The sequence below is a fragment of the Lissotriton helveticus genome, chromosome 2_1 (genome assembly GCF_964261635.1).
Source record: "Lissotriton helveticus chromosome 2_1, aLisHel1.1, whole genome shotgun sequence".
Lineage (NCBI taxonomy): Eukaryota > Metazoa > Chordata > Amphibia > Caudata > Salamandridae > Lissotriton > Lissotriton helveticus.
Window position 1 is genome coordinate 1158924653 of NC_136059.1, and position 13039 is coordinate 1158937691.

General features: G+C 44.5%; 1 protein-coding gene across 2 annotated transcripts in view; it reads left to right on the top strand.

Annotated features, from left to right (window-relative positions):
* The window catches only part of CD274 (CD274 molecule), a 325034-nt gene that overhangs the window by 270755 nt on the left and 41240 nt on the right, over nt 1-13039 (top strand). For both annotated transcript variants that reach the window (XM_078677455.1, XM_078677454.1), the window contains exons 6-7: nt 7634-7783; nt 8014-8070. In XM_078677455.1, the coding sequence (XP_078533581.1) occupies nt 7634-7783; nt 8014-8070 (207 nt within the window). The remainder of the gene's footprint in view (nt 1-7633; nt 7784-8013; nt 8071-13039) is intronic.

The window sequence follows — 13039 nt, forward strand, 5'->3', positions numbered from 1 at the left end:
GACTTCAAAGAAATTAGCAGGAGTTTTGGGGTTTCCAGAGTGATGACAACACGATTTTCTCCAATAGTTTTATGCTTGCAGATCATCTCATGCCATTCTTACACCTTACAAATGGGTTGAATGTGCTTGTCTATTGCACCTTATACGATTTGCTTATAAGTAATAATGTTTTGTGTGACTGACAAGATTGCAGAAGAGGAACTTTAGGATGGCCATGAGGAGGTGTACCTACAGGCAAATAAATTAACAACTGCCCCCAGCCCCTCCTTCTTCATGCAGCAAGGCAACCCGACAGTGGTGAGACTAGGGGCGGAATAGAGCATGTGGGAGAGGTCGAGTAGTGCTAAGCAGATCGATTTTAGCTGGAGTCAACTTGTTGTGGGTAATAACCTTCTAAGGGATCACATTGGGAATATCAGAATCCATAAGCCTATCATAAGCCATAGCAGACCACTGGATCTCTTTATGATCCAGTTTATGGGTTTTTACTCTTAAAAAACACTAATTTCCCCATAACAATTTGTAACTTGATCCAAATTCTCCCCTACAAAGGGGCTGAGTTTTTTTCACTCTTGCTGTCAGCCCTTTGACTTCCATCCCAAAGGTATTGGGCAGATGGCAACAAATAATTTCGGGCAACAGGGCTTATGGGCTCCCACGAGAACCTACAGAAGTAGGGTTTTTGCGAATCTCATGCTCCTGCATGCCTGGAGTCATAGATGCAATCCCAATAACAGAGCACCAGAGCTTTGTCATCTCCTGTGGTGAGGATTCCATTGTCTCAATTTTCTTGTTGATATTCCCAATAACTTTTATCAAAGAGTGGCTTACTCTGCCATCAATACACATATAGGGATATATTTACTAAAATGTTGTACAATGTTAGATTTGCAAAATTGCTGCAAATTAGCGCAAAATGCTTGTTTTTTTATGTACTTCCCAGCGCAAAACTTCTTTTGTGCTGAACACTCACCTGAAAGTAACACAAATTAGCGGCTAGTGCTGCTTTGCATTACTTAGCGTGAAGGGGGAGTTCCATGGGTGGTGCATGGGTGAATCATGCAACTACCGATTGTTTTGATGCAAACCCTATCTACTAAAAAAAAAAGTAGACCACGTTTTACATAAAAAAATACTGCCCTTTTGAAATGGGTGCTATCGAGGAGAAATGCTTTTATTTCTCCTTTCTTTTCCAACTTAGCATGTGTGCTGCACTGCACAACAAACCTTCAAAGTAGGAAAAGCTTCAAGTTAGTCGAAACATATTGAGGCATATGTATCAAGCCCTTTTCCCGTTCGCAAACGGGCTGATTCTCAGAATCGGCTCGTTTGCAAACGGGAAAAGGCCTTTTGGGATGTATCATCCCAAAAGGGCATCGCAAATTAGAGAATCGCAAAATTTGCGATTCTCTATTTTGCGATTGCATTTAAGGAATCACAAATTGTGATTCCTTAAATGCAATGTAGGAAGCACAGAAAAAGTGTGATTAGGCTTTAAGAAATCTCAAATTACCACCAACTTCAAGTTGGTGGTAATTTGCGATTTCTTTGAAAAATGCACTTTTTTGCATTTTTCAAAGTGCCATGTGGCGCACATACATGCCCTTAGGGCATGTTTGTGCGCCACATATGCACACATACATATTTCAGGGTTGCAGCAGGTTGTCCTTTTGACACCCTGGCACCCGTGAAATTGCATTCTCAATTTGCGATTCTCTAATTGCAAATCGCAAATTGAGAATGTCTTCCCATTCATTTGTATGGGCCTCCTAGCCAATAGAAATGAACGGGAAGGAATTTCTTATTTGCGAATCTCAATTGGCTATTCACAAATAAGGAATATGTAGGATTCGCAAAATTTTTTGAAAATCCGACATACATTGCATTTTGCAATTCTCTAATTGCGATTTGCTAAAAATCGCAATTTGAGAATCGCAAAAATCGTTTTTGATACATATGGCCCAAAAATGTCTACTAGAAAAGTTCCCTAGCAGTACAAAACCTATGTTAGACTCATGCAAATACATTTGCACTATGGTGCAAAGGTGTGTGCGGCACACGGCTGCCTGATTGTACACCAGCGCTAGGGAGAGAGAAGAACAGTGCTAAATCTCTGTGAATATGGCGCTGCTCCTCTCTCCTGCAATAGTATTTTAGGTAAGGACTCACAGCAGACTGTAGCGTTCTAGTGGTCCGAGGGTCTCGGCTGAGCCCCGGAACCACTTGCACACATTGTAACACCTTCAGGCCAGGCTTGGCCGGAAGGCTATAAATAAACGGGAGGAAGTCGCTCGTGACTTCCTGTCCAACCAAACTCATAGTTGTGTCAGTTGTCCCTCTTGATTATTGTTCCTCATCAATAGCTAGCCCCTACATTTTGGCGGACGAGGGCGGGATCGTACATATCCCTACCTGCAGGCGACGTCTGTGGTGAGTCCGGATCCGGAACGACGAGTGGCCCGCGAAGTCCTCCCTGAGGGCGTCGAAGCTGTCCCCACCCGAGACTGTGTGGCGCTCCTCAGCCCACGAAGAAAGAAGGCACGCGAGGAAGACATCCCGGTAAGCAGCGTGAGCGGGAGCTGCGTTAGGCACCGGGCGGAGGAGAAAGCGAGGGAGAGGCTTAGAAACGCCTCAGGAGCCGCGCAGAGCACGCGCATGCGCAGAAGCAAGGTCCGGCGCCCGACTAGGCCCCAAGCACGCAGAAACTGACAGGAACACGAGCGCAGAGCAGCGCTTTCAACAACGAACGGGGAAAAGCATCGGCGAAGCCGATTTTAAGTGGAAAGAAACCCCAGCTGCCCAAAGCATATTACTAGAAGAGGAAAAACTTAAACTTAAAAAAAAAAAAAAAAAAAAATAAAAAACATTGGCAAAAACAATAAAGTGAGAAGCAAAACAGACAGTTGGCAGCCATATCTTAAAAAAAAAAAAAAACAACAGAGGGACACATAAATGCCAACAAGCACTAGCAAAACCTACAAACAATCCAACAAGCATTGGCAAAGCATCACACTAAAGCTAAAAGGGACCATCGGCACCCACAATGTCTGACCTACCAGAGGAAAACGTGAGAGGAGGCCCTTCTGGTAATGCAGGTAATGCTGCGCTTCCACAAAATGCAGCAGTGCAGCCTCCACCCCAACAACATGTACCAGCGCCGATACCAACCCAACACTCATCGCATGCGCAAGTGCAAGCATTACCACCATTCAGTGGACTGGCGGACCCGTCGACGGCGGCACCTAGGTGGGCTACATGGCTAGGGAGACTAAATAACTATTTTATAGCCACCAGGGAAAAAGATGAAGAAGTGAAGCGTTCACTACTGCTTCATTTTGGTGGTGAAGAAATATATAAAGTATTTGCACACCTCCCGAACACTGGAGAATCGAACAACTACGATGCCGCAGTGCAAGCTCTAAATGCACACTTTGATCCTCAACTCAACCCACATTATGAGAGATTCAAATTTAGGCAGTCCAGGCAAAGGGAAGGAGAAAGCATGGATGCATTCCACGCCCGCCTACGTGAACTGGTCAGCACGTGCGCAGAGGATGATTCGAATAAGGAAGTCACAGCCCAGCTCATACAAGGGTGCAGAAACAAACCCCTAAGGACGCTGATCCTCCGCCAACCAAAGATCACCTTAGAGGAAATCCTCCTACTGGCAAGATCATATGAGTTGTGGGATGTACGCTCTTCAGCAATGGAAGCAGTCTTGAACGCCAACGCGAACAACGGATCGACAATCAAGGAAGAAAGGGTTGATGCAATCAGCAAATCCAGCCGAGGTGGAAGAGGCAGATGGCCAACCAGAACACAGAGACAACCACAATGTGGCTATTGTGGGCGTGAAGCACATGAGGCAGGGAGTTGCCCAGCACGCGGGAAGACCTGCTCAAACTGCGGGATCCCGAATCATTTCTCCAGCGTATGCCGAGGAAGAGGCCGAGGAAGAGGATCGTTCAGGAGGAAGTCACTATCTGGGGCGATCCGCCAGCTGGAAATTGAACAATCACCACGAAGCGTGAAATCAACATACCAAAGGTGTGACAGGCTCGACGATTCCTCGGAAGATGAAAATGGTGAGTGCTACTTCGTTTCATTCACAAATGAGCTGAAACAAAGACGACGGCCGCAACCCAAGTGTAACATATTCATAGATGGGTCCCCGGCAACCGGGTGATAGACACAGGCGCTACAGTGAATGTCATGGGCATCCAGCATTATAAAGCTTTAGATCCTAAACCAAAACTGGTTCCATCCAAGGTCCGAATATTCACATATGGCGGGAAAGAGCCGCTCCCGTTGCGAGGCAAGATGGTAGTACAGGTAAAAGCGGAAGAACACGAAGTCACCACAACATTCCACGTGGTGGACAAAGAAGCCGACCTCCTAGTTGGAAGCCACACGGCCGAAGATCTACACCTAATTGCATTCGCGAATGCCGTCAAAAGCATCCAAGTTGACGAGTTACTACAGCAATTTCCATCGCTATTCAAAGGATTGGGCATGATCAAAAGACCGCCAATAAAGTTACATATCGATAAAACAATACAACCCTTCGCCCTCAGGCATAGAAGAATACCCTTCCATCTCAGAGCAGCAGTAGAAAAGGAGCTGGAAAACCTAGAAAAACAAGACGTAATAGAAAAAGTCACTGGTCCAACCCCATGGGTTTCGCCAATGGTGATCGCCGAAAAACCTCGTCAGCCTGGGAAGATACGCATATGCATAGACATGCGCATGCCAAACAAGGCAATCAAACGAGAGAGGCATATTACACCGACAGTCGATGACATTCTAGCTGACCTCAACAGAGCACAATGGTTTTCTAAGCTCGATTTAAATGCCGGATATCATCAACTCCGGCTAGCGGAGGAAAGCCGCTATATCACAACATTTTCCACGCACCTGGGCCTGCGACGCTACAAACGCCTGAATTTTGGCATCTCGTCAGCTGCCGAGATTTTCCAAAACACTGTTAAAGAGATCTTATCGGGATTGCAAGGCGTATTGAACGTCAGCGATGATATTCTCATCCACTCAAAAACAAGTGAGGAACACCACCAGCGACTACGCGCAACACTCAAACGACTATCGGAGCACGGAGTCACACTCCATCAAGAAAAGTGCAAGTTTTTCCAAAAATCAGTAGAATTCTTTGGATATGTATTCGACAACAACGGAGTGAAGGTGGATCCCCGCAAGTCACACGCTATAAAACATGCACCAGCCCCATCCACAGCGTCAGAGGTGAGGAGTTTTCTAGGGATGGCGCAGTATTGTGCCCGTTTCATCCCTGGCTTAGCCACCATAGCAGAGCCGCTTCGCAACCTGACGAAGAAGGATGCACTTTGGAAATGGAGTACAGAAGAAGAGAACGCATTTACAAAAATCAAGGCAGCTCTGTTAGACACAACAACGCTTGCATATTTTGACACCTCCAGAAAAACTGAGATCCTAGTCGACGCTAGCCCAGTGGGGCTCGGAGCACTATTGACGCAGGAAGCAGAGCCAGGTGTGTGGACCCCGTTGGCGTTTGCCAGCAAAGCGCTAACAGCCACAGAGTCCCGGTACTCACAAATTGAAAGAGAAGCGCTGGCAGTGAAATGGGCCTGCAACCATTTTCATTTATATGTGGCAGGATGTCCATTTCGATTAGTCACTGACCACCAGCCACTGATTCCACTATTCAGAGGAACCGCTCCACATCCACCACCTAGGATAGAGAGGTGGGCAATTCAGATACAACAGTATCAAATGGACCTAATTTACAGACCTGGTGAAAAGAACCCAGCTGATTTTCTGTCCCGTCACCCAGCTGCAGATGGAATGGTCCCTGAAGAACAAGAGACCCTGTTTGAAGAAGAAATCAATCTCCTGGCTCAGAGCGCATGCCCGCAGGCCATGTCCATCCCAGTGATAATTGAACATTACCTTCAAGACAAAGTGTTACAAAAGGTGGCAAACACCATACGAACAGGAACATGGAATGGATTCTTAAGGGACAACAATGACTGGTCAGAGAATGAGCGTTCTAGGATAGGCCAAATATGGAAAGTTCACAACGAACTAAGCATGGCAAAGAACGGACTGATTCTCAGGGGACGCCGCATAGTAATACCACTCAGCTTGCAAGAACAATCCACCATGTTGGCGCATGCAGGACACCAAGGAACGCGGCGGATGAAGAGCCGAATGAGAGAGAAAGTGTGGTTCCCAGAGATGGAGGACAGCATCGACACCCTAGTAAAGAACTGCAGACTGTGCCAACTCACTAGCACTCCTGAAAACCCAGCGCCTGTCATCACAGAGGAACATGCCCCTACACCCTGGTCTTGGGTTAGCATGGATTTTGGAAGTTTCCCAGATGGGAGAACAACGGTTGTTCTCATAGACTCATTTTCCAAATATCCCATCGTGGAGTTAGCTGAATCCACCAGCTTCAGAAATGTTCAGCCTATATTGAGCAAAATATTCGCCATGTTTGGTCGTCCCCAGATCCTTAAGACGGACAATGGGCCTCCTTTCCAGGGGAGTGAATTCCGTGACTTTATGAGTACATTAGGGATCAGACATCACCGCATAACACCACAGTGGCCGCAAGCCAACGGTGAGGCCGAAAGGTTCATGCGAACCATCAACAAAGCATTAAGGATAGCAAATATTGAGGAAATCGACCCAGAATCAGCACTACAACAGTTCCTAGGAGAATATCGAAGCACGCCACACAGCACAACACAGAGAACACCGTGGTCGTTGATGTTTGCAGGAAATCGGCAAGACAGTCTCCCGATGACAGAAGGCTGGGCACCAGAACCGTACAAGTCCAGTGAGACTCAGTGGAGGAGAAGACTGAACAATGAACGGATCGACAAAAGGAGGAGAGCACAGAGTAGAGACCTAGCACCGGGAGATACGGTGCTACTGCGGACACGAAGACCCGGGGGCAAGTTCAAGACACCATATGAGCCCGAACCATGGGTCATCAAGGACACCAAGGGCACTGCAGTCACCGCACACAGAGATGGAGAGGAGGTGACCCGCAATGTATCCTGGTTTAAACGCATCCCAGCGGAATCAGCAGAGGCTGAAGAAAACGCTGAAAGCCACAATGATGACCAGCCAGCGGGACGGCGTGAAGAACAACCCAGGACAACATCACATGAAGGGGAACCGACTCTACCGGCACCAGTATCACCAGTGCAATCGCCTGTGCGAACAGCAACGCCAGCGAGAGGAAGACAGATGTACCATCTCCGACCTAACCCTAAGCCAAGTCAGAGACTAGCAGAATATATGTGCTACTCGTGAACCATGTATGAACACAGCAAACAAGGACTAACTTGGGAAGGGATGTAGCGTTCTAGTGGTCCGAGGGTCTCGGCTGAGCCCCGGAACCACTTGCACACATTGTAACACCTTCAGGCCAGGCTTGGCCGGAAGGCTATAAATAAACGGGAGGAAGTCGCTCGTGACTTCCTGTCCAACCAAACTCATAGTTGTGTCAGTTGTCCCTCTTGATTATTGTTCCTCATCAATAGCTAGCCCCTACACAGACAAACGTTGTTTTTGAGTAAAAAGTTCATGGCACAAATCAAGTGCTTAAATATCTGTCCTTTGTTTCTAGACCGCCTCACAGGCTCTTTTTCAACACATGGGGAGAATCCAGCAGCAGTCAAGTGCTGGCATTGTGCAAAAAACCCTCCACACCACATGCAAAAAACTCTGGGGGACTTCTGCCGGAACCTTTACCGCAACAGCGACAAAGAGAATACCAGTAGGTACAGAATTCAGTTGTTTCTGACCACAGAAGAGAACGGAAAACCACTCAAAGTGCTCTATATGTCATTTAGAATTGCTTGCACATTTCTTGATGCAAAGTTAAATGCATGCTTTTTATGCTCTGGTCAAAGAATCGGTGATTTTAAATTTAGTGCTTAGGAAATAAAACTCAGTTTAAAAAATCAGATATGACACTATTCACTAACATCTGTTTGTCCTTGACAGCAGGAGACTGTATGGATGTTGGAACCTCTCCAAATCGCAGAAAATCTGATGTGAATTGTAAGTCATTTTAGTTTGCACTGAGTCAGTATTTGAATGAATGTCAATGTAATAAACTAATAAGCCAATTTAAACAGAGTGAGGTAATGCATTGCTCAACTGTCTATCTGCGAAGTCAAAAATGTGGAAAAGTGGAACCCAATTCGGAAGAGTAATGAGGCACTCATCTACCCCTTTCGCAAATTTACTTGAGAACATTGAGCTAATATCTACCGGAATTTGCCACCATTGTTTCTCCTCAACTTATCACTGCCCACAAGGTATATATATTTTCATGTGGCTGCAGTGTGTACAGGTTTGCAAGCAAATTTCACAGTTCGTAATGGAATGTCTTTCAACACATGCGTAACACCGTGCACAGCAAAATTTCACCCGATATGGAAATTGTAATTGTAATTGCATTTATATAGCGCTTCCCTACCCTGACGAGGCATCAAATCACTTTTTTGGCAGGTAGCATGCTACTCCGGAACCTAAAGAGGATTGGTGGTGAATTTGTATCTGGCGATACGAAATTAATTGGAGTGGTGGACATGTGAGTTTCTTATTTGAATAGTGGAGGGACAGTAGAGGGAAGGGTTTGCATTTATATAGTGCTTGCTACTCCTGATGAGGTGTCATAGCACTTTTTGGCGGGTAGCAAGCTATTCCGGACCCCAAACTGGATTAGTGGGGAATTTGTATAGGGAAATATGAAATGTAAGTCTGTAAGTTGGATTGAAAAGTATAGTGGAGGGATAGAAGAGGGAATGGTCTTGAAAGTGTTTTTGGAGCTCATAGCAGTAGGAGGTATGGGATGAGTAAAGGGGAGGTGTAGGTGGAGGTGGAAGGGTCAGAGTGAAGGGTTTAGAAAGGCTTGTTTGGGAGATCTGAATTGTTAAAGTGATATGAGAGGATATAAGGAGGGGTAGAGGAGGGAAGAGTTTAGAAAGGATTATTTTGGGAATCATAGTAGTAGAATGAGGGTTGGGATGAGTCTGAGAGTGGAGGTAGAGGATATATTGAGAGAGGTATAGGGTAATATATATAGTATAGTGCGTTGGAGATGTTGATTTGGAAGTGAAGTAATAAATAAAACGGAACATATGCACATGGAAAGTATATATGTATTAGGAAGGTAATATATGTAGATTTAACTTTTATTTAATAAACTCAAACTTTCAAGTGTTGCTGTACTTTAAGTTAATTTATTTGTTTTTATAGATATTTTTTGTAATTCAATAATGAAGCGATTGTAGATAAATAGTTATGATGAAGATTTACTTATTTATGCAGTCATCTATATACATGCTAACAATAGAATAATATAACCATAGGAAATGTGTACATTTGTTTAGCAGAACTAATGAATATCTATATATTTATGAACATAATCAATATATACATTTATACAAAGCAATATACAAAGCAATACACATATGCAGGTACACATATATAGTTCAAATAAATGCTTATTTAAAGGGATATGCTGTGTATTTATGTTTGAGTATGGTGCTTATGTGGGCAAGAGCCAACTTTTGAGTAGTCTTCCGAAGATAAGGTAGTTATCTGTGGATCTTATGTTTAGGGTTAAAGTGTTTCTTGGTTTGTCTACTTGCGATCACCGAGGAGGAGGGAACCTCCGCAGGGCATGCAGGATTCCCTCCTGTCCAATTAGGATGTGACCGCCATCCTGGCGGTCACATCCTCTATTTGTAACATTGCGGCGGGTGCGGCTTCAAGCTGCACCCGCCGCAATGTTACAAATGCATACATTGCATTTGTATGCAGAAAGCGGCAGGCACTGCGCGGTGCCTGCCGATTTCTGCATACAAATGCAGGGGGGTACCATAGGTAGCCCCCATGTGCACCCCCCACCCCCCCCTCACCAGGGGGCCCGCTACGGAGGTGAAGATCCACATGCTTTTCCTCGGCGGAGAATCCGCCCGGAAAAGCATGTATTCACAGCCATCCTAATATGACTGGCGGTGTCTCAGAGACACCGCCACCATATTAGGCCTTTTCCGCTGCAGTTGTAAGCCAACCGCGGCGGAAAAGCGGCGCACTGAAACCAGGACCCACCAGCCATCCTAATGTGGCGGTGGGTCTTTGGTGGGTCCGCAGAGGATTTTCCGCATCCTCCCGGAGGATGCGGAAAATCCTCCATCGTAATCTGCCCAATAGTTTTTTCCTTGTATGGTGGGATTTTGAGGCGAAGTGCCAATCTAGAGCAGAGGTTCCTTTGTTGAATGTATTTGGTGATTTTTTTCCTGATGTAGAGCCATCCTGTTCCATGTATCACTCTGTGGGTGATACAAAGCTGTTTGAATGTGGATCTTCTGGCAACCAGTAACCTTGTAGGGCCTTCAAGGCAGGGGAGATGTGGGCTTGTGGCTATACATAAGAGTAGTCTGGCAGCAGAGTTCTGAATCTCTTGCAGTCTTTTTATAATTGTTAAAGATGATCCGTGGTAGAGGATATTGGAGGAATTCAGTTTAGACAGAACAAGAGAGATAGTAGCCTGGACCTTGTGTGGAAATCCCATGTGGGCGAAGATGTGTCACAGAGTTTTTATAGTAACAAAGCTTGATCTTGCTAGTTTGTCCACTTGGGCATTCATTGATAGCTTGGAGTCTATGGTAATTCTGAGTTTTCTTACTTCCTTAGATACTTTAGGCAGTGTTCCCAGATCATTAGGTGGCAAGTGGGTCATAATATTTGTAATGTCCACAAGTAAGTATTTCTCTTTTGGAATCTTTCAATTTGAGATGGCTCCATGTCATTCACTGATCCACAGTTCTGAGACAACTTAAAATGTGTGAGTTTCCTATGTCTTTTGGGCTTTCCACTTTAAGGAGTATTTGTGTGTCATCTGCATAGGTATAGCCTGTGAGGTGACATTGATTGATCAGTGTCGGTATTTACTTCATATAGATGTTTAAAAGCATAGGTGAGGTGATAGAGCCTTGCGGGACCCCTGCTTTTGTTGAGAGGCTTTGGATGAGAAAGGAGGGGTATGAATGACTTTAATTCTGTTTTGAAGGTAGGATGTGATGCAGTCGAGAGCAGTCCCCTCTATGCCAGCTTCATAGAGCCTTTGCATTAACGTGTCATTGTCAACGTGTTAAAGGCAGTTGAAAGGTGCAAAAGAAGTAGTACACCAACTCCGTTCCAGTCAACTGTGTTCTTATGGTCATCCCAGATGGCAACGAGGGCAGCTTCTTGCCTCTTCCTGGATGGAATCCTGTTTGGAAGTCTGAGAGTATGGAAATATCTTTAATGACTTGTGACATCTGGGCGAATACTGCTCTTTCTATCAGTTTGCCGAGGAAAGGTCCATTTGTAATTGGTCTGTAGTTGTCGGATTTAAGCTGGTCCAGTTTTTCTTTCTTTAATAATGGGCGTATGTATGACTTTTTTAGTTCTTCTGGAAATGCTTTCCGCAGTTAAGGAATTGTCGATGATTCTTCTTACTGGTGTGGGAGCAGAGGTAGTTAGAATAATTTTCTTGAATGTTTGTGGCAGACATGGGTCAGAAGGGCTGGCGGCAGGCCTGTTTGCTTTGACCAGGTCCATAAATTCATTTGTGATATTTGTTGGAAGGAATTTAGAGGCTGGGCAAGCCTACTCTTGGAGGATTTTTTTGGGGAAAGGGTTGGTGCCGGTGGTTTTTCCTTGCTTTATCTTTTTTTTAATTTATTTTTTAAATTTCAATCCATAGCAAGAATAAATAAATGCATACATCATAAATTCATGACATCTAATAGCGCACATACACATCAGGGCAAATAAAAAAAAGGGGGGGTTCACAAATAAGTTAAAAGCAGATTAACTAAATACAATGAAATACATGCTTGGATATAAAAAGCGTTAGTAATAAAAGTTTCAATCTTTGATATGCTCTATCATTGGGCCCCATATATGCATACCAAATGTCCTCCTTCATAGCCCTTTAACTGAATAAAGGCCATACTCCAGATTAAATATGCTATAAAATCTGGCTCTCCACATCTCAAAAGAAGGGGCTTCCTGCTGTAGCCACATGGACGAAATGCAGAGCCAAGCCACTGCTGTGGCTACTAAGAACAAATAGCGAAATGTATGGGCCGGTAGCCCCTGCATCAGGTCTTCCCTAATTCCTAAAAGCATTATAGACATTGAGATCCTTATCCCATCCCCTGTTATCTCTGAGAGAATCTCTTGATATGTCCCACCAACTGTATCAATTTCTTACATGTATAAAAAATATGTTCTATATCTGCTTATCTGTTCCACAACGGAAACATTTCCTATAATTTACTCCACCCCATTTCAACATCTTTGCGAGGGTATGATGCAAATTAAATAGAGTCTTAAAGTGCTGTGCTTTTAACCTTGCCAAAATCAAGATCTTCCCAGCTATATTGATCGACTGTTCCACGGAGAGAGCTTGCACACCCAGGCGACTCTCCCATTTGAGATTTTGCATGTCAAGGTTGTCCCTCCTTGTCTCCAATAAGCAATTATATAATACCCCAATCTTCACCTTGTGCCTGATAGCTTCCACTAGCGAATTTGGTTCTATCACCCTCTGCCGTTTGCCTAAGAAGTCACAAATTTGTAAGAACTTAAAAAACTTTTGGGTAGATGTTATTTATCAGCCAATATTGCAAAGGAATAACAAAGACCCCCTTCATCATAGAAATCACCTATTTGTGTAATCCCTTTACATCTCCAACTGTCACCCGTCCAATCCCAAAAGGCGCCATGCAATAAGGTTGTAGCGGATGTGGGTGTCTAGTATGAAACCCCTTTGATTTGGAAACTCTTTCGCACCTCCTTCCAAACCTTCAAACCTTGACTAGGTCCTTAAAACATTTTTTTCTATAATAACTGCCTTCCAAAATTTTGAATAAACAGTTCTTAGCTTCTGCACCCAAAACCATCTGGTATATAGAATCTCTTTTGTAATTTTAACTGCATCCTTAACTGTGGCTATCAGCCTTTTAAA